The following is a 22,246-nucleotide window of genomic DNA, read 5'->3' on the forward strand; positions in this document are numbered from 1 at the left end:
GTTGGCCAGCACATCAGCCGACTGGGTAGTGGTTCACCCTAAAATCACTGGTTTTGGGCAACCAATAAAAAAAGTCACAAAAAATAATAACTTTCAGGAAATTCATCAGCAATGCTTGGGAAAAAACTATTGCCACTGTGCTTATTTAGCATCAATGAAGTGCTTCAGCTGGCTTTTATATTGTTTACATTTCAAATAAAATTGTGGCTATATAATGGAGGTTTTGTACAATTAGTGGTTAGTTCTTTCATAAACTACTTACATAATTGCAAAAATGGACTCTTAATACTGTAGGCATGTGCTCTTCCTGTCATACTGTGAGTTATATAAACAATGAATGGGGGTCTGGTGAGGTTAGATTAGGGGTCCCCATCCCTGGTCCTGGGGGACCACAGCAGTCTGCTGGGCTTCCTCCTTACTCACCACATCATTTAAAGCTGCTCATTAAACAGTTACCTCACCCGGTTTCATGGGACTGAACTGGTTGCGGATTTAAAGGTGACAACAAAAAAACAGCAGAGTGAGTTTTCCAGGTGCAGCAAGGAGGCACCTCTAGGTTAGAGACAGTAGGACAAGGTCAATAAAAAGGTCAATGCTGGACTGCTCCTACATACAACACCCCCCCGCCCAAGCAGAGACCCCTCAGGGACCGCATGCCAGCTGCAAAACCACCGCACCCCAACCTTCCCCTGGCTGCCGTTCCTGACGCCAGATTGATGAAGCGTGCCAAAACTGAAGTGCTGTGATTGGCTACATTCTGTGAGATAAAGGGCTGTGAACGAGCAGACAAGAGGTTGCCGTGAGACAGGAGCGTTCTGTGTGAGGAGGACCGCTGTTCCCCTCACTCTTCAAAGACAAGCAGGAGAATGAAACGGATCAGCGCTGATAATTGCACGCGCTCTGTTTCTCTTTATCTCCGCTTTCAGAGTTCAGGCTGTGGTAACTGAAATGTGGTTTGAACTCCATTGCTTGTAATGAGGCATTTAAACAGTTTTTCTTTTCTTTTTTTTCCTTGGGATGTTAAAAAAAAAAGATAAACCTCTCAATTAATAAACATCTTGAACAGTGCATTATTACCTGGGCACAACAATTAACTTTTTAAAACAAATAATTGAATGAGCACATCAAATACTTTAAATTATACTTTATTTTATATAAACAGGTCAAATAAATTAGATATTTCCATATGAATTCTCTATAACCCCAAAACACGTGTCTGTCAGTTGGAAGTACAGAACTATGTCACTAAAATTATGAAACTACACATTTTTTGCATTTGGGCTGGCAGCAGAAAACTGGAAGTATCAAACTATCCTCAATTCTTGTAGAGCTTGCAGAACAGTATTTGCATGCCATTTACCAAATACACACCCTGTATGTCCTCATAGTTTCTTTGACTTTATAGGCTCGCTTCCCATAGATTCTGTACGATTTCACAGTCCCCATAAGATATGTCCCTATATATCCATTATGCTTACATAGACATTGCATGTCTCTACAAAACCTATGTCCATGATGACTATGTTACCCTACAGGATGCATGGCCACATAGTCTGTATTTCTTGACAGAATCTGTCCTTATACAGTTAGCACATGCCAAAAGTATCTGTCCCGACAGTCCCATTATGGCTCCATAGACTCTGTATGTCCTTGACTTTAAAATTCAGCCAATAAGGTCTCAGATTCAGATACTGTCCAACTGGCAATCCTGATGAGTTCATATCAGAGATCAGTTTCTATAATGACCGTTCACTCGTTGTTGTGTAATGAATGTTCAATCAGTTCAGCTGATAAAGGCTGCAGAGGTATAAACAGCTACTGGAAATAATCTCTGATTTATATATTTGGGAGTTATGGATGCCGATTAATAGCTAAAGAACTGGAATAGCTGCAGTACCTTCATATTGTGCCAGTTCAGATTACTTATAAAAAGTAAGGCGTCTTACTTTTATTTGTGATATATACATAAAAATATTTTAACTTAACATATACACAGAAATAAGGGTACATACAGGCCACAATAGAAAATTTAAAAGCAAGTATCCTGAGATTTAAGGCCATTTTTAAATACTGGATCATAAAGGAATCTATATATCTACATTTAAATTTGGAGAGACTTTCTGTCAGCCTTGTCCGACGTTTCACGGGTTTCCAAATCCTAAGAGCCTTTCCTATTTTACAATGTAAACTCCTTATGCTAATATAACAAAATATACTTTCTCAGTTTCTCACTTTTCATCACCATCTTCCGGTTCCAGTTCCGATTCTCCGTTCGCTTACATGGGCTTGAACATCAGACAGCTCTCCTGTACTTGACCCATCCCCATGACAACCCAGAGTTCTAAGTTGGGTGACAATGAGGTCTTTGTTTTGGATGGGAGGACAAATGCAAATCACCAATTTTATTGGCAGGTGAACAGTTATCACAAGTCTATAGAGGCGTGTCAGAACACCCTGGCTCCTGCCAGTCTTGTTTGTTCACACCCTCCCATCCACCAATCCCATCTGCCCATGTCCTGCCCTCTACCAGTCACAGGTGTCTCCAGTTGTTCGGCACTAGGCCAGATGAGGCATGTGCAGTGAGCTCAACCAATTGGTCCCCTCAGGTTCAGCTCCTGTCCTGGGTCTGATGGGTGGCTTGGACGCCAGGGCTAGGGGCCGCAGCATCGTGAATAAAGACAGAGTCGTTGTCGGAGGAGCAAGATCCAGAGGTTTCCTCACAGGAGGGCAGGTACTGCTCAAAGGGCGTGGCCAGGTCAAGGTACTGCAGGAGAGACACACACCACAGACACACAGTCAGTACTGGGACAGAGATGATGAGTTTCACTTCTGTAGCAGAACCTGGTTCTGTTATAGGTAAGGCTCTGGTAGTGTGTTTGTTAGGCGAGGAGTGCTGGTTTGTATGTTACAGGTAAGGAAATTCTGTGTATTACAGGTGTATTTTAGAGGTAACAGAATGTGCATGTTACAGGTTACAAGTTGGCAAGTGTTTGTGAGGTAAGGGTGTGTGCGGTCAGCAGGTAAAGGTCACTCACGTCGTCGGACACGGACAGAAGCATCCGGTCCAGCTCCTCCACCAGCTGCTTGAAGGTGGGCCTCTGAGTCGGAACAGCCAGCCAGCACTCCCTCATCCTCATGTAGCTGGGAGAAACAGACCCGTAAGCACCACAGCTTACAGTGCACAGCACAGCTACTCTGATAGCATCACTCACACATTAGTAACACATGATATATAAGAGCAAAACTCTTTCTACACAATGCACTCCACACTACAGCCACTGTACTCACATTCCACACAATAACGTGTATGTGTGTGAGTGGGGGTGAAAGAGTGCTTGTGTGTGTTTGTGTGTGCGGGAGAGTAGGAGAGAGATAGAGGGCTTGTGTGTGTGTTAATGTGTGTACGTGTGTGTTTGTTTGTGCACGCGCACGCACGTGTATATGTGCTTGTGTATCGTTCTTACAGTTCGTGGGGACAGTTGGAAGGTTTGTCCATACGATGTCCCTCCTTCAGCAGTTTAAAAAGCTCCTCCACTGGGATTCCAGGGTAGGGTGACCCTCCAAGCGTGAAAATCTCCCACATCAGCACTCCAAAAGACCACCTGGTGGCACACCAAGAAATAGAAAAATGTGGGGTAGTATATTCAAAACACACACGTACACACACTTTCACTCGTACACACAATCTGTCTTTCTCACACACTCAGATAACACATCACGAGTTAATGATATCGTAACACACACACACACACTTACACGTCGCTCTGATGCGTGTACACTCTGTCAAACAGGGCTTCTGGTGCCATCCATTTCACCGGCAGCCGGCCCTGCATTAGAAAGAGAGAGCTGTGACTGGACAGGCTACTGACAAGGAATTACTGTCCAAAAATGGGGTTACAGAACAGACAGGGAGTTGCTGTGCAGACAAGGCGTTACAGCACAGACAGGGATTACAGCATAGACCAAGAGTTACAGAGTACACAATGAGTTACAGAACAGACTCATAGTTACTGTGCAGGTTGAGGTTTGCTGAGCTGACAGGAAGTTATTGCACAGACAGGAGGACACATAAGTGGACAAATGAACGTTCTTAAGGAGCAGGCTGCGATTCATACTCTAGAGGTGCTCACATTGGTGGTTTTCTTGTAGTAGTCGATGTGGTGCACCCCTCGAGCAAGGCCGAAGTCAGCGATCTTCATCACGTTGTCTTCGGTCACCAAGACGTTCCTTGCTGCCAAGTCTCTGTGGATGCACTGCTCGCAGAAAAAAGTAACAACGTGTCACAAACCTGTCTCTTTTCCTCTGTGAGAGAAGACAGCCTTATTTTAATTTCCCTTTTTTCCTGTGTTTCAGTATTCCTAAGGCTGAAATGAAGTTTTTCATTAAAAACTGCACTGGCAAGGCAAAAACAGGATGAGAGAAGAACAAAATGACTGCTGTTCCATTTTGGGGGGTATAATATAAATAACAGACGGTCTGAGCGAGCGTTTAGCGAGGGCTTCAGTGAGGCTTTCTGTGGGCTTGTGGCCGCCGGAGAAACAAGGCCAGACGGGGTGGATGTCGTTACGTTTATTTGGGCCGAGATTTAAATAGAGCCCGTATTTGCAGACGGAGGGAGATGAAAGCCCTGGTTTTTTGGTGCGGCTTGGAACGGTTTCAGGCGGGCTTTCATACGTGGAGGGGTGGGGCTGGGTGGGTGGGACTGCGTGTATTTAACCCTTCAACCTATGGGCGAGGCCTGGATTTATACTGAGAGACATACACTGACATACATACTGAGAGACGGATGGATAAAAACTTCTCAAAAGACACAGAAGGAAATGTAGCCCCAGCGATACATATTACTTAATAGAGGACCTTCAACATAATGTTTGCCACGTTTCCTTCAGCTAGGTAGGTTTATACATAGCCTACACTTCTAGTAGTACTGCATTTCCAAATAAATTGTAGGTGTATAGTAGAGCTCTTGTATTATGAGCGGTTAGGTGGCTCATATACTATTTATATGACTCTGCATCAATTGGCTCTTTATAGTGAAGACAAGCACTCTCTTACCAATGCTGTGTAGAGACTTTCACTGGTCATTAAACTGTCTGTTTCAGTTTATAAAATGCTTTAGAGTTCAGTATACAAACTGAGGAACAGCTAAATCAAAAGCAGTGAATACTACGTTTACTACTATGATACAAAAATCAATGTATCATAGAAACTTCCGGAAGGAAAGGCTTTGCTCAACCCACAAAGAACCACAATAAGCACTGTCTCTTAACAAACAAACTCACTAATTTAATCTATAATCAGTCCTATGAAATGCAAAGAGCCAACACATCTGCTTTGCTCACATTTGAGAGTACATGAAGAGACAGGGCTACTGCATGCAATCAATTTACACAGCTGGAGATTGTAACTGAAGCAGTTTGAGCTCAAGGGTGCAACAGTATAGCCACACCTGCCAATCAAACCTACAACCTCTAAGTTACCCTAACCATTGTGCTAAATGGCTTTTACCCTCTTAGAGGCCAGGTACTCCATGCCTCGAGCCACCTGGTAGGCACAGGAGAGCAGGTCCTTGAAAGTGAGCTGTTCAGGGGGCACCCTGGTCCCATCGAAGGTGTAGTCCATGCCCGGAGGTCGCCGCATCCGCAGGTATTCCCGCAGGCTGCCCTTGGAGGCAAACTCCACCAGCACGTACAGCGGGCCTGTGCGGTCACATGACCAGAGTTACCCAATCGCAAATTACCAACCAGTTGTAGGATTTGGGAGTCAGGATTGAGAACTCGGGTCAGTAATCCTACTCCCCGTTACATCAAATAAGAAACCAAATCTCATGTGGTGCTGCTGGTGGATAAAGAATGTCTGGGATATGGGTCGAGGAAAGGGTCTGAAGGGTCCATGATGGGAGAAGAAAGCATTTGAGAGGAACATAAGCAAGGGACTGAAACTGATCTGGGATCAGCGCTGCGGAGGGACTCACCATTCTGCGTGCACACACCGAGAAGGTTGATGATGTTCTTGTGTTTGTCCATCACCTTCATCAGCTCCATCTCCGAGACCAGATCAGCAAGGTCTTTATCCGAGGCATCATCTGGAGAGAGGAAGCGATGGGGAGAGTGTGGTGGAGAGAAAGGGGAGGGAGATAGGGAGAGAGTGAGAAAGAGAGAATGGAGAAAGGAGGTCAATCCAGTGAACAGAGCCATCGCAGAATGCCTGTGTTCACAATAAAATAGTCACTGCTTGCTAACAGGATCTGAGGCCCTCACCCTTTAACATCTTCACCGCCACGGTGGTCATCTCATCCGGACGGGCCTTGTTCAGGCCGTATGCCTCTGCCCTGACCACCTGACCAAAACAGCCTTCACCAAGACGCTTCCCCAAAACCAGGCTGCAGAGAAGAGAAGAGGAGGAGAGATGAGAGAGGTGGAGGTTAAAAAGAAGAGAAGGAATAGGAACAGAGAGGAGAGAGAATGGAGGGGGTATAGAGAGGGCAAGAAAGGGGGGAGATAGAGGAAAGGAAAGGAGAAAGGAGAAGAGTCAGAACATTGCATGGTGCCAGTGTGTTCTCTCTTTAAAGGAAACAGTACAGGAATATTGTGACAATATTACACAGTGGACTGTGGTGGGACGGACCTCTCTCGGTTGAACTCCCAGTCAGGGTCAAAGGGCAGCTCCATCTCCAGCACACCAGCCAGAGCAGGGGCGGAGCTAGACGAGAGACGTGCCACCCGCACCAGCGACGAGTTTGACTTCCCCGAGGACTCCGACTCCACAGAGTACTGGACAGACAGGCAAACAGTGTCAACAGTTGACCCACAAGAATGGACAGACAGACACACAGATACATTTACATTTAGTCATTTACAAATCACTTCTATACAGAGTGATTTCCAAAAGAGCATACAAAAGGGTTAGACAAAGAGAAGAGAAGATATCCCATTACAGTGGCACAATCAACACTAGCGATCATTACACAAACCTAGCGTAGCAAAAGATGGACAGAATAGGAACAGACAGACAGTCACTCAAAGGCTGCTCTAACCTGTCTGTTCAGGGGGAACTTGGAAAGCTTCTTTACGGGCGGGACAGGAAACGGTTCTCTGCTGGCGGTGGCCTGCATGCGGCAGAGGACCACGATGACCACGCCCATCACCAGAGCCAAGGCACCGCAGGTGTAGATAACGATGTCGGTGTACTTGGTCTCCGTGACACCCATGGGGCCCGATAACAGCTCCTCTGCAATGCACGGGGATAAGCTGAGGGTCTCACAACCGCAACACTCGACGGTACGATGAGGAAACGTCTCCCGTTAAAGACGCGGCGTGTGTACCTGGCAGCACGGTGAGCCAGGCAGATTGGTGGGAGAACCCGATGGAGTTTCCAGCCAGGCAGGTGTACTCCCCAGAATCCTCCATGCTGACGTTGGGCAGGTAGAGAACCTCCAGCTCTGACATGTTCAGACTGCCCGACTGCAGGAAACAGGCCAGCAAAAAAGCACTTACATCACCCTCAGAAATGACCTCACCTTTACTGAGAGCTCAGCAGTTGCATCACAACCTCACTTGGAGCAATGACTTCAGAGCCTCAGTGGGAGGTGAAAGATAAACATCACAACTACACCGTGAACAAAGTGTTTATATCACACCTTCACTGAAAGCTGAGTTATCACCTTCACTGAGAGCTGAGCTATGACATCACACCCTCACTGTGAGGTAAATGGTGAGAGCAGCGGCAGTTGATTCGCACCTTTAGGATCTGAACGTAGGGGACGCCATCGGGCCCATAGAAGCTCCCGTTCCTCTCGATGTGTTTGAGCCACTGGATGTGTGGCTGGGCGTCGCTGTACACCTTGCAGTACAGCCGCACGTCAGTCCCCACCACCACGGTGGTGTTGGCCGGCAGCCCTGCCTGTAGGATAGGCCGGTGCGGGGACCGCTCTGGAAACAGGAGATGAGAGGGGAGCCATTAGATCCACAGAACACAGCGTAACAGAACACAGACTAGACTGTAACTGACAGAAGAGTAGAACACAGTCTGCACTGTCACTCACAGAGAACAGAACACAGTCTGCACTGTCACTCACAGAGAACAGAACACAGTCTGCACTGTACCTCACAGAGAACAGAACACAGTCTGCACTGTACCTCACAGAGAACAGAACACAGTCTGCACTGTACCTCACAGAGAACAGAACACAGTCTGCACTGTACCTCACAGAGAACAGAACACAGTCTGCACTGTACCTCACAGAGAACAGAACACAGTCTGCACTGTACCTCACAGAGAACAGAACACAGTCTGCACTGTACCTCACAGAGAACAGAACAGTCTGCACTGTCATCCACAGAGACCAGCTGGGAATGACACTGTCTCCATAAGATCAGTGTCAAAGCGTTAAAAACATAGTCAAACCATTAAATTCCTATGGAAGCAGCGTTGGCGCCCGATTTGATAGCTGGAAATGTAATCCTCAAATCATTTTAACTTTGACCGTGGTTGAAGTTGATCTTTTGTGGCACATCCAATCACATCACAGCTTTGTACAAAGCAGGCAGATGTAAAAATGGAAGAACATTTTGGGATAAACGCAGTATTTTCGCAGACAAACTACTGCGATCACTGCTTGTTGCATTTTTACGACCCAACGGCTTTCCTGGATGGACAACGTCAAGTTTCAACAGCTGGCGGCACTCTATTCTTCTCATGTGTAGTGACCGCCTTACTTGGTATTGAATGTGGTGTTTGATTCTTGTCATGTGAAAGCGGTTTGACTCTCTAAATCTTTGCTAACAGCTGCAGGGGAGATAAGACCCCGCTGAAAAGCAGCTTCAGAAAGACCCCTGATAGTGATTATTCCACCTGTAGCCTGCAGACAAGATTTTTGGCCCCGAAATTCATTCTTTACTATAAAATGTACAAGGAAACATGTTACAATCAGACAGCCACAAGAAATAAGTTACAAATGGCTATCATTTCACAGGCACTTTGAGGAGAAGAGAGGAGCACTTAGATGCAAAGCCAAGAAGATTCAGTTATTTTATCCCTGATTCTGCCCAGCTAATAATAGTAATTCATTCATGCTAATTTTTAAAATTAATTTCACTCCCTGCTTTTGTCTTGGGATTCTATTCTATTCATAAGAATGCAAAATCACACAAAAGGGGGTATAATGAGCCAGCTGTTTCCAGTTCTACAGTAGGAAAAAGGGGTATAATGATCCAGCCTGGTTCCAGCTCTACAGCGGGAAAGGGGTATAATGAGCCAGCCTGGTTCCAGCTCTACAGTGGGAAAAGGGGTATAATGAGCCAGACTGGTTCCAGCTCTGCAGTGGGAAAGGGATATAACAAGCTAGCCTCGTTCCAGCTTTACAGTGGGAAAGGGCTATTGTGACCCAGTCTGGTTCTAGCTGTGCAGTAGAGGCTCTGATACCAGAACAAGTCTTCAAATAATGCACCAGTGTTTACTGCCCTGGTTCACAAGTTTTTTAATGTGTGAGTGTGTGTGTGTACGTGCGTTGAATCTCCTCTCTGCTTGGCCCTGTGTTCTTACCCAGCACATCCAGGATATAGCTGTGCGTGAGCATCCCGTGCCTGTTCTCCACGACGCAGGTGTAGTTCCCCCGATCCGACGGCACCACGCTCTCCATCACCAGACTCCAGTGCTGCTGCCGCAGCTGCCCCCCAAGAAAAACAAAAACCCGCAATCAGTCATCACGACATGTGTTTCCAATGTTTCTACGGAGATGGAGTTGACACCCACACACCCCACAATGCCGCCTTGTCCTCCTAATTCTCGTCGGGCCGAAGATCACGACAAAGTCGTTGTGGGGAAACAGAGGTCTCCACTGCTAGCCGCTCCTGAATGGCTCCAAGGTAAACAGCCTCTTATATGGTATAAAAGCAGCCCCCCTCCGGAATTCGGGCCCGTGTCTGTCCAGGTCATTTGCGGCCATTCTAGCATGTCAAAGGTTGTTATTGAGCAAGCACTGCTTTCCGCTGAAGAGCGTAAAATGTGCAGACAAAAGGGGCCGGAAGAAAACAGGAACCTGCCCCCTGCCTCTCTGCATTCCCCGCATGGCTACTGAGAGAGATCCAGACCGCACTGCAACCACTTCAAACACAGTTCTGCTCGCTCTAATCCAGTTTGTGACCACGCTAGCCTTTTACAACGTCTTCAGACATAGCGAAAGTTATGACCCTGTTTGTGACCACGATAGGATGCCAAACGGTTCTAAATGTTTACGCTCTGTTTGTGACCGTCCCTTACATGGTTCACAAGCTCACATGGCGTGAAAACCACTTATGAAACCATTGTCTGGCCATGGTTTGGAAATAATATTTAGTTCCTGACCATGTTGCCACCGCATTTTGAAGACTGGAACAAGCAATGTAGCTCAGATGAAACTAGTCTCACTCTTGTCATATAAGAGAAAATGTTAAGGACCGCTACCGTTTAAAGCTTGCTAATATTAATAATAGATAATGTAATGTTTTGTGTGACTCATGTCATCATCATCTAACCAAACATTATAAGTCCATATACTGGTATCACTCCTACCAAACCTAAAATTAAAACATTGCTAAAATCTGAACCTAGCCACAAGTATGCTGCCAAGCTAGGACACATTTTCCATTATAATTTGCGGCTGTATTAGAATAGCAAACCCTGGTTATTTGACAACGGTCTGGAAATGTTCCCATTGTTTTTCCAAAAGTCGAAATAACAGGGTTATTGGTCTGAGGGACCAATAACACACTGAAAAACAAACAGCTAAGTACAGTTTAAATAGGGTAAGTAAGTAGTCAGCAGGGTTTCTTTTTACATTTGAATTCTCCTATAACTCCAGAAAAAACTGGGATGTGCATGTGCTCCTTCCATCTTGAAACAAGCAATTAATGACAGAAATAAGAGGTCAGTATCCAATGACAGCCAGAGAGATTAGTATCCAACAAGAGCCTTTTCTTGGATAAAAATTGATTTATTGATTTATTGACTGACTGACACACATGACCTTTGCGCCCTTACCCCAGGTGAGGGCCATACCTTGATACCGCCGATACGGTGCTCCCCGCGGAAGTCTCTCCCGTTCCTCAGCCAGCGTATGGCGGGCGGGGGACTGCCCGCGGCCGGGCAGCGGAACTTCACCGTGTTGCCGGCGGGAACCGCGTACAGCTTCTTCTCCATGCGCTGAGAGTGCGTCCAGTACGGCCCTGAGTACACATGAAGATTACTAACAACCCAGCCTGAGGCATTAATGGAATGAATCACCCAGCACACATATATAGGCTAAAAATGGGAAAATTATATTCTTTTATACAAATTCAATTATTTTGAGCAAGTAATACTGCACAAAATCTTTACTTATCTTACAGTCATCTATGCTTTTGCCCTGTAGAAACCTACCTCTGCTGAAATTGACCTGCTCTTCCTCCATTTGTGTTACCGAATCGTCCCCAACATCGTCATCATCATCTCCTTCATCATCATCGTCTTCATCGTCACCTGAACTAAATGAGTCTAAAGCAGAGAGAATTTATTGTAAGGATTCAGAGTTAAACCATATAAGGAAGAACCCTTTCATGATGAAGTGCAATTAATGGTTTATTTATAATCTTCTATCCCTGGGTTGGGGAGACGTGTAACTAACTCACTGTAGCATTTTTTTTGGCTCTGTTCTGCTTATTAACCTAACTGACTTTTAAAAAAAGCTCTCTACTCCGAAAGAATCCCAATAATAATAATAATAATAATCCCACCATTTAAAATAACACCCCCACAACAACACATCCAGACCAATAAACGGACAAACAAGACAAAGTGGAGGGGCACACACAGGCGGTCCTGGAGAGAAGGTTGCCTAACTCCCTGAACATTTGTTGTTGCAATAGTTCCCATCATTTGAAACGTGTGAGGCGTAATGCGTTGAGCACGTTGGCAGGAAATGACTGCTGGGAACCTCACCAACGACGGTGATGATGAAGGATCGCAGGGGGTCTCTGGTGCCACGCGGTGCACAGCTGTACACGCCCGAGTCCTCATACGACAAGTCGGAAATCTCCAGCGCCGTGGAGTGGACGCGGACACGCCCGCCGTGCCGGAGCCAAGCGCCCCCTCGGTACCAGCGGATGGGCTCAGTGAGGTTCCCGTCGCAGGTCAGCGTCAGGACGTCCCCAGGTAGCAGGAGCAGGTGCTCCACGGACTCCTCTGAATTGTCCTCGAGGCCTTCTGGAGGAGAAACAAGTCAAAGATAAGCCAAGTTCAACACAAGGTCAGCGTCCGTTGCCTGTCTCAGCCATCTCGACATCTCCACAAAGATTCTATAGACTCACCAGATACTCAGCTCTGTAATCTCAACAAAGAAAGTTGCATCTCACTACCATTGAAGCTAAAACATTCCAATTTGAAGCATCTTCTGAAAAGTTGTGTCTGTTCAGGTATTGAAAATTCACTCTGATTGGCAGCCACTAAACAGACATACTGCTGACAAGGTGTAAATCGTCACGCTACCGAAAGAAACAGCATGGGTAAAACTTTGTTCCTTTCATGACTAAAAGACACCCATTTAAAATCACAGCCAAATAAAAGGATTCCATATCATAGCAATTGATTACTTTGGCTCTTTACATGTAACTATATTAATAGACGATTTTACAACACTGAATTGGCAGAAAAACAGCATCCTGTGGTTTTACCCTCAAGCACTATCAGACCACAGAGTTTACCCACCCGGAGGGAACACGCTGTAGACCTGGTCTGCCAGCCTGGGAGCTTCAGGCAAGAGCTCTGCAAAGGAGAGGAGAGCAGACATGTGAAATACACCAAAACCGCCTGTCCTGATGTCTCAATTCAACCGCTTAACCATAATATAAACTTTCACCGACACATCTCAGTTCAGGCATAAAACCATAAAATAACTATCTAACCGCGCGTTTTTGCTCAGTCACATAACCAGAACAAAACCATCAACCTACACATCTCAGTTCAATCACTTAACCACAACATAAGCACCTGCCTGCTTATTGAATATCAGCCCTTTCAGCATTATGTGACATAACTTTCTGAATGATTCTGTTCACAGTTCACCCGTCCATCACAGTGCTGCACTTTACTGTGCAAGTGCGGTTCAGAGAGGGCTCCTACCTGGCATTTTGCCATCCACAGCAGGACCAGGTCTTGCCACAGTTCCATCAGAGAGCATGAGGAGAAAGATACCCAGCCAGAGGGAAGAGGTCATTTTGTGTGTCGGGCGGGGATTCGGGGGTGTTGTCTTGTCTTGTCGTGGATGAGAATGAGGGGTACAGGGGACCCCACACCCTACAGGTGGCCTCCGACTCTGTCTCCTGCTATATGCTAGCAGCTAGCTCACCATATGGCCAGGCAACATGAAGCCCTAGAAAAACAATAATCACATTTTTCACAGCTTTCAAAACTTCCTCAAACTGTTTTTGGGACCGGAACAATTCACATGTGGTTAAAGTGCAAGTTCTCTGATTTTATTTAAAGGTATTTTTATATACTTTGGTTTCACCACTTCGAAATTAGAGCCATTTTTATATACAGGCTCCCCCTACACTTCAGGGCACAATAATGTTTGGGACATATTATTGTTATGTAAATGAAAGTTGTCATGTATAGCACTTTGTCGCATATCCATCGCATGTAATGACTGTTTGACCCACAGACTGCCAGGCTTGTACTGCAGTCATCTTCAGCGCCTGCTTGTTTTGAGGACTAGGAGCCTTAAGTTTTCACATAAGCACAAGAAACACATATTCACTTGGATTTAGATCAGGTGAATGACGTGGCCAATGAAGAATGCTGCTGGCTTTGAAAAACTCCTTTTTTGCTTTAGCGATATGTTTGGGATCATTGTCTTGTTGTAGGGTGAAGTGCTGTCCAATGAGTTTGGAAATATTTGTTTGAACTTCAGCAGAGTAGCTGCTTCTGTACACCTCAGAATTCCTTTTTTCTGCTGCTGCTATGAACAGTTGCATCATCAATGAAGACAAGTCAGCCACTGACTGTGGCAGTCATACATGCCCATATCATAAGACCCCCACCACGTTTCACAGATGCAGGGGGGTGCTTTGGATCTGCGGACAGTAATCACTGACATATCCACGACCGCCTCCTGAAGAGTTTTTCTGATCTGTTTGATAGGTGTTTGGGGTTTTTTCTTCATTATGGTGATAATTCTTTGGTCTCCCGTTGTTTTGTTATTTTTCTTATTTCTTAGCCTCAACATGGCTTCCTTGACTTCCATTAGCACAACTCTGGTCCTCATGTTGATAAATGAAAATAGCAGACTCCAAAGGCAATCAAAAGCCTAGAATCAAGACTACTTACTGAAAGCGATATTATACCTACACTAAGGAAGCAACTGAACACACCTGGATGATCAGATTTCTATATGGTGAACCAAAATATATAAAAACACCATTTAATGAAAGGTGAAAATCTGCACTTTAACCACATGTGAATTGTTTGAATTGTGAAGTATAGAACCAAGTCGGAAAAATATAACTTTGTCCCAAAAAACATTATGAAGCTCACTTATACATACATACATACAACATATATAAGATATGTGTGTGTAAACAAATGTAAACAATGTCAACAAATTAATGGCTATATAAACAATTATATAGTACGCCAGGGTTCTGCTATACTTAGTTTCAATTAATTGTCAACTGACATACACGCTATGACATATAACAATAAGTCTATTGGTTGGCACGTATAGTTTTGAATTCGTTCTTAATATTAATACAACGTCTGTAAGCTATATAAACGAGGTCAAACGTCATTGCATCCACATAGGCCTAAATTTGTTTGTTTTTTTCCGCCTTAAACTTAAAATGAAAGTGCACTTAACATTTAAACTGTACGGGAGTATCAAACAGTCAGAGACCACCGCTCAAACGTTTGCAAGAGTGGTTCGTACAAATGTGCGATTGTCTTTCATCCTGCAGTCGGAGGAAGGTAAACGGAGGTCCGCCAGACAGGCATGTTTTTAAGACTCTGTACAAGCGCGGTTCTATCCATGCCCATAGCGCTATTCAGTTACACTGGAGCCATGTACCAGCTGCCTAATGATTTAATTGAAAAATCAAGATTATGTTTCCCGTTTCAAAATATGTGACGCCAAGTCCAATTTGTTTAAGACTAAACAAGAGACTAAACAAGTCACGGGCAAACCTCAACGATTTCCACTGGAGTGGTAATGAATGAAATTCTTTCTTAATTTTCTTTACAACAAGTAGCCCATTTACCGCTGACGTCTTAAGTTCGAGTCCACGCGGGTGTTCCACTGAATCAAAGTTTTATTTAAAATCGTTTCCAAATTTCGCGCTTTTGGGGGTCGGTCAATAATTTACAAGACAAGTCTCTTGTTACACCGTATTAACTGGTTTAAATATTAACAAATCTTATAAAAGAATATTTGCAACAATTGTGAATTTTCACTGTCAGTCCTTCTCAAATACATCAAGCTGGTCTACCCTGAAAGGAAATGCAAATATCCCTTTCTTGAAATGAATTCGCGGAAACATCAATCGACTTAATTTGGTAAAGGATGCGTAGCGACTTGCTCTGGGATTTTGCTATTTTATACACCCGAAAATAACTATAGGCTATGTTACAAGCATTAAAACATTTTCACAGAACCACAATAAAACATTTGTAAAGGAAATTGTGCCTTAAAACCGTTACTTACATTGTGAAGCCGTGATGGGTAGACTAACGAGTAGTGTCACTACCTGCTCGTGAAAAGTAATTGAAATATATAGCCTTTAGTTTAGCCTATGCTGTCTCTCCAGTTATTTTACAGCCTACATACTTAATCTCGGAGAGGGTGGGATACCCATTTTAGCTGTATATGCACATGTCATAAGAGTCTAAGATAGAACTTCACTTCAACAGGCTGCGCATCGCTATGACTGAATAGACTACCCCCTTTCACTCACCGTTCAGTACGCTACTTTGTCTTCTTGTAAACAGTGAATCCTAGGTGGTTCACCGGGAGTCCTTAGTTCCGTCCAGGAGAAATAAAAGCTTGAGTCCCCATTGACATAGTACCGTATGCTTATTTCCCAAAAAGGGTCTGGTGCCTGAAGGATAAAAAAAAAGCTCGGGGGGGTCAATTCTAAATCAGTCCAAACCAAAACAACAGCAGCTGCCCACCGAAGACGGACTGATCTTTAGGCTACTCTCTCCTTACTGAAAAGTCCAACTCAAGAATGACAGCCGTCGCTGTCTCCACTCTCTCCACGAAATGAAAGTCACGACCCACTGCGACCGTGGACTGTCATGAAAGTGTCCGGTCTTCACTGCTTCAGTTCATTCCGGAAAAAGTGCATTCGAGGAGAAACGCCGCCCCATGTTTGATAGCGATTTAAATTCCAGTCCGGGAACAGACTTGGATATGTTCCGCTTTCAGAGTGCAATTTCAAAATAAATCTCCAACCACAAGGCCCTGAGTTCTTGTGACATTCACCCGCGATTAAGCGCTATTAAGTTGTCCGGCGTCCAGCAGCAATGCAACAGATGTTTGGTTCTTGCGGCACTTCACTCTGTCCAGTTCTGTTCTCCAATGTGCTGGCCAGTAGCTTTTAGAGATCTCAATTAGCGTCTCTCCGGTTTCACAGCGAAGCTGCTACGAGCCTTTCACTGCTAATACACCCACGGCATGTGAGCACGAGAGTCCCAACAAAAGGTTCAAATGAAAGAACCCCCCCCCCCCCCAAATGCTTCGGGGCAGCCCCCAGCGGCACAAAATCAACACCCAAATCTGCCGTTTCTCCTGTTCTCTCAGAAATGAAAACTTTTGGTGAAATACAATACACCACATTCACATGTTCATTTATTTTATTACCTGATGTAGATTATTCATTAGAATATTGCTAATGCAACACTAATTTTTCATAATTAGGGAGGAAATGTATTGATAAATACAATTACAACATCTGCATGCAGTGTAGTATTAGCTAGTTTTTTTTCCCATTTTCTATACCACTACTGTGCTTACTGCGAAGACATTACTGTGTTTGATCCATTTTACCCAGGCCATGGAGGACAATTTGTATATTAAATAAAGATGAAAACTCCATCACATCAGGATTATCTAGTCCATGTTTCAAAAAAATGTTGAAATATTCAATGGTTCAACCATTTGCAAAGAGAGGATCCAAACTTCAGACAAGGGAGAGTTTAGGCTGTTTACTGCTAGCACACTACTCCTGCTGACTAAAGATCCCCCCCCCACACACACACACACACACTTTCAATCCCACTCTTCTAGCTTTGCCTCTCCTTCAAAAACACACTGGCATTCCACCCCACAAAGGGGGAGAGGGGGTGGCTTTCTTTCCCTGACACAATCAACCACCGCCTGCCTGCCCCGCCTGTCCAGTATTAATCCACACCCTGATCAGCCCTGCTTGCCTACCCCTGGTTCGCCCCTTTGAGCGAGCCAGCAGGCTTTGAATGCCCTGTTGAAGCACATTATCAACCGCCCCCCTGCAGCTCTCCCTATGCATCTCTAAACCCAATGCGCCCCCACCCCTAAAAGATCTCCATTTCCATGAGGCTCCACCTCCCAGTACAAACAGTGGTGTGTGAATTATTCTCTGTTCTTTAAGCCTGGAAATTATAGTATCATTACACACTGAAATAAAACCATCATTCACTACTAGACTAATACTATCACTGCACTCTGGACTTTTAGTATTGCTCTGCACTGTACTACTATTCAACTCTGACAGACTTGATATGAGTCTAGTTGGGATGAAATGATGCTAAACATTTTTTTGTGCAATTTTACCATTTCTCATTAGAATAATACTCATAATTAGTTTTGCATTTTTATTGTCTTTCATCACACAATCTCAAGATATTTACAATCACCCACCTCCCAGGTGTAGCGCCCGCCTGGACAATATACGGCAGACATTTTGTGCCAGAACACTCAATGATCATCAGCTGAAGTGAAGAGAGAGAAGAAATAATTAAGGTTTTACTGTGCACTGAGCTAATTGCTGCAGACTGGACTAACGCTACTGGCAGAGGTGGTGTAATTAGCTTTGCCACCACTTGTTCCAAGTCACAGAAAGCTCAGTCATGTTGCTGTTCCACACACACATATGCAACACGCTGTCTGCTTCTCTGTGATAATTGCTGAGAAACAGGTCAAAAGTCAAACTCCAGCGTTTATTTTCAGGGGGGAGGGGGCAAATATAGAAAGGGGGAGTGAGTATTATGAAAGATTGGGAAGAATGACTGGTCCTGTCATCAGGACCTGAGGTTAATGCAGCATGAGACAACCACCAATGTGTCAATGTTTAAAAAGAACAATGAGAATAATGATGTTGATGTTGTGGGAGATTTTGTTGCATAAACAGTGGAGTTCACAGAATCAAGTCTTCAGTTCAATTTTACATTTTCTCCATTGACACGATAAACATGTATTCATATTGAGCCTTGGTCATTATTATTTGAAACCATCAACACAATTCATGCAAGTTACTGACAATAAAAGAAGCATCAACTTACCAATGATTGGAATGAAATTTTTCTTTTGTTTGTCAATTTGTGCAATTTTAGTAATATTCTCAGGAATCTGCAGGAGAGTTTGCACATTTTATCATATCAAATGATTATTTGACTCATGTCTAAGTGTGATACTGTACCAAATAACAGAAGAGTGAGTGTAACTAAACAAAGACATAATGCAGAAACATTCACTTTGTCTTTAATAAATTAAGGAGCAAAGTGTGCAGTCGTATTGTTTTTGAATGCTTGTTCTCATTTATTTGCACCTCATTAAAAGTTGGGTGTGCATCTTAAAATAAAAGAAGAACATAGTCTGTTCCATGGGACTGTTCATCTCTGCTGTCAAGCTGTGTGACCATTCTATGCTTTGTTTAAATTTGCCTAAGCTTGATATCTTTTACTCTTGAGATGTAGTCTACTACAGAGTACTGTCTTGCAGCACTCAAGTTTTGCTTTGTGCTTTTGTGTGCTTGAGGTCCAGTGGATAATATGTTTTTCTTGATATAATTTGGTGTTGTCCCAAGGAAGCTTATTGTCAGTGGGCGTGAGTATATAGAGCCTCAGGAGTGAATGGTTAAGAGAGCTCTTTGTTGGCTTAGCTCTTGACATTTCAAGGGCTTCACACTGATGAGGACAGGGTCACCATTTCTTAGGTCAATCCCAAATTTAGCTTAGCCCCTTCTGGATATCAATTAATAATAGGCTCGCTTTCAGTTCTGTCCTGCAATATAATCTGGAGTTTTGTCATATTATTATGTTTTCACAAACCCTTGCTGGCAGGGTCTTGACTGAACAACCTTGCTCTAGGCGGGGACTAACATGGTTTTCCTAGTACACACAAATGCAACACCATAGGCTGCCAGGTTACGTTGTTTGAGGGTTGTGTTGCTGTTGACACAGCATTATTGATCCTAATTGTTGTGTTAATTCCCAGCCCCTCAGGCCGGTTCACCAACACACAGAAAACAATGTGAACAGCAAGAACCCTTGATGTAAGCCTTTACAGCTCAGATCACTGCTGTCTTCTCACAGAGTCCGTTTCATTTCAGTTGATTTCATTTCAGTCAGCCCTGGAAGTGAATTGAAATTTGGTAAATCAACTGAAAAAAAAAATCCATCTAGAACAGCGTGGCGAGTTTTAAATTCAATTCATTTCCTGAATCGAAATGGAGCAGACCCCAGCCTGGGTTTCTTGCCTCACAATACTGGGAAGTGCAGCTCAGGGGAATATGACACCACATCAACATGTTCAGAGCTGATCCCATACAAAGACGGCCTCAGAGGGAATTCTGGATCTGTCTGTCTGACCGCAAATAAGGCTTGATTTTGGGGAAGGAGGGGTGTGAAAAGCGTTTTTTTTTTTTTGGGGGGGAGGGGGGGGGGGGGTTGGATAAGACAATGAAGCCCAAACATGCGAGGAATGCCCCGTCGGTCTCGGGACGTGAGGAGGAATGCACTGAGACTCTGGCCCTTTCCGCTCCTGTGCTTTCCCTTCGGCCCACCTCCATCTGATTTTGCATCTGAGCCCCTGCCCCCCCCCCACCTCTGTCCATCCGTGGGACTGGGTGTGTCTGGGGTGAAGAAATGGCTTTTTAATTCAGGGTATTTAAATTGGCCAGAGAATGAACAAGGTGTTGTGGAAACAGAGAATGGTCTCTGCAGCGTGCATGACAATGACCGCAGCACAGAGGACCTTCACAGGGCCTAAAGCAAAGAGCCGTCCTGTTTTTTCCCAGTCTGTATCTGTATTTTTTCCCTCTGTATCTGTATCTTTTATTTCCTTGGCATCTGTAGTTCTGCATCTCTGCTTTCATCCCTGGCCAAAGAGGGATCATTTTACCTAGACTGCCTCATTTTATTTTTGTTCCTCAGTTTCCATCTCTTCTCATTGGTGTTTCAGCATCAGTGTTGTTTGTAATTGAGCGGCGTTGTGTTTGTGCTGCGTTTCAGTTGTGCTTTGCGCTGTGTTTGTATCGGCCATAGAGAAATCAGGTTTCAGCTGCGATTTCCTCAGGATCCTGGCAACAGTCACGCTGGCAGCCATATTGGCTCCTCCTACCTCACCATCCTCTTAACCTCTCTGCAGATGCACAGCACCCCAAATCGATGGGGGGGTGACTGTATGTGTGTATGCATGCACGTGTGTGTGTGTGTGTGTGTGTGCACTCAGTGGTGCAGGCCCTTTAGAGTATATGAATGGGTTGGGGGGACACTATTGTCTTCTGCTTCAGTTAATGATTACCCAGAATGCACAATACAGAAAGAGTGTCATGATTTTCCCGGACCCCTCGAATACAAGATGCTCCATCTCAAGGGGTTCATCCTGTTCACACGTTTCCAAATTAAATCAATAAATATCAATGCTGGAAAGGCCAACTAAGTGACCAACAGGAGCGATCACATGGAGGGGGGGTTATCTTGTTTGTCCCTCGCGGGTTTGGGTGAGCACGGAAGAGATCGGCGTGTCAGTCACATTAGAAAGCGCAGCGGTTCTAGTGTGAATCCCATGTGTGTTGTTGCCAGTTTTCTGAAGAGATAAGGAGCTGTAGAGGAGGTTATTACTGTAACAAGATCACAGAGGTGGTATAATCACGCTCAGAGCGCACAGCGTATTGCCCTCCTGCTTTTACACGATTCAGGTTTCCGTTTCTTCCCTTTTCATGGCTAACTTTGGGCCAGTGCCCTCAGTCTGCTTGTCGGTAAAAATAAATCAAAAGGAAGCTTTTTATTTTTTTTCTGTGAGCGAACATGCCAAACTAGCAGGCCAAACTTACAGGCCAAAATCATAGGTTAACCTCAGGTAAAGACCAGATAAGACCAAATCATCGATTTACAAGACAATTTTTATAACATAGGTCTGCTGACAGCTGCTATAATCTCCAAAACGTCCTTTCAAAAACATCAAAGAGGATTTCATATTCATACATATTCATGCATTTTGAGCCTGTATTTTGTTTGGTCGACCTTAGTACGTCCCTCCTCATTGCCTCATTTCCCTGGGTGGAAAGCTCCTCTGCTGCTGAAGGTTGACAGCTGCCATTTAAAAATGGTGTGATTGCAAACAAAGGGGCGTGTCCAAACATAGGCGCGTGTCCAAAGGGGGTGTTTTCTCCCTGCAGAGACAAAAGCTGTTTAACATTTTCCACAGATCATTCTAAATTGTTCTGAAATTATATGTTTTTTTTTTTTTTCAGTCATCAAAACAAAACAGGGACGCATACCTGGGAGATTCTGCCAATAGCGTTTTTTCGAGCCATATCACCAGGTTCCAGGTTTTGGTTCTCTCGTGTGTGTGTGTGTGTGTGTGTGTGAGAGAGAGAGAGAGAGATGTATGCGTATGGTTTTTACGCTTGTTTTTTATGTGTGTTTCTGTGCTTTACAGTTGATTAGCTGTGGTTGATCACCTTGCTGCTTAACCATGTAGTACTAGGAGCCCGTCTTATCTTCACTTGCATTCAGCTGTTATTTCTCACACAAAGAAAAAAGACTTCAAAGCAACTGGAGCTTATTTTTTCAAACAGTGTCTTTGTTGACTTTCAAAGACAAATCATCACGATGAAAGGTCGCATCTGTGATGCCAATGATGGCTCACTACAGTTTGACCCTTGACCACCTCTCTGTCAGGTGACTCCTCAGCCCACGCTTGTGGTGTTGGCCACAGAGGACCCCTCTCTCAGCCAGAGAGGAGCTCAAAGGCGTCCCC

The 22,246-nt window shown here is 44.5% G+C and overlaps 1 protein-coding gene across 4 annotated transcripts; it reads right to left on the minus strand.

Annotated features, from left to right (window-relative positions):
• Window positions 1–1,129: 1,129 nt before the first annotated feature.
• LOC135250267 (fibroblast growth factor receptor 4-like) lies at window positions 1,130–16,705 on the minus strand. Of its 4 annotated transcripts, XR_010328889.1 has the most exons (20): window positions 15,960–16,705; window positions 13,135–13,384; window positions 12,721–12,777; window positions 11,956–12,219; window positions 11,398–11,511; window positions 11,038–11,204; window positions 9,544–9,667; window positions 7,741–7,931; window positions 7,325–7,463; window positions 7,037–7,230; window positions 6,628–6,773; window positions 6,261–6,382; window positions 5,975–6,085; window positions 5,509–5,699; window positions 4,131–4,253; window positions 3,757–3,827; window positions 3,465–3,602; window positions 3,036–3,141; window positions 1,640–2,764; window positions 1,130–1,561 (listed from the first exon to the last, which is right to left on the minus strand). XR_010328889.1 is itself a non-coding variant. In XM_064326384.1 (19 exons), exons 2-19 carry the CDS (start codon window positions 13,226–13,228, stop codon window positions 2,609–2,611), a joined length of 2,505 nt encoding a protein of 834 aa, XP_064182454.1. In that variant the 5' UTR covers window positions 13,229–13,384; window positions 15,960–16,705; the 3' UTR covers window positions 1,130–2,608. The 4 variants fall into 4 exon arrangements, 3 of the variants coding, with proteins under 3 accessions (XP_064182454.1, XP_064182452.1, XP_064182453.1); XM_064326384.1 differs by having other exon boundaries at window positions 1,130–2,764; window positions 11,956–12,216; XM_064326382.1 differs by having other exon boundaries at window positions 1,130–2,764.
• Window positions 16,706–22,246: the final 5,541 nt, after the last annotated feature.

The sequence above is a fragment of the Anguilla rostrata genome, chromosome 3, assembly GCF_018555375.3.
Source record: "Anguilla rostrata isolate EN2019 chromosome 3, ASM1855537v3, whole genome shotgun sequence".
NCBI lineage: Eukaryota > Metazoa > Chordata > Actinopteri > Anguilliformes > Anguillidae > Anguilla > Anguilla rostrata.

Coding starts and splice junctions, on each gene's coding strand:
- LOC135250267 (XM_064326382.1), bottom strand. CDS start 13,228: ATGACCTCTTCCCTCTGGCTGGGTATCTTTCTCCTCATGCTCTCTGAT. Junction 7,464..7,740: donor CCTACGTTCAGATCCTAAAG/GTGCGAATCAAC, acceptor TGTTTCCTGCAG/TCGGGCAGTCTGAACATGTC. Junction 5,700..5,974: donor CGGTGTGTGCACGCAGAATG/GTGAGTCCCTCC, acceptor GTGACCGCACAG/GCCCGCTGTACGTGCTGGTG.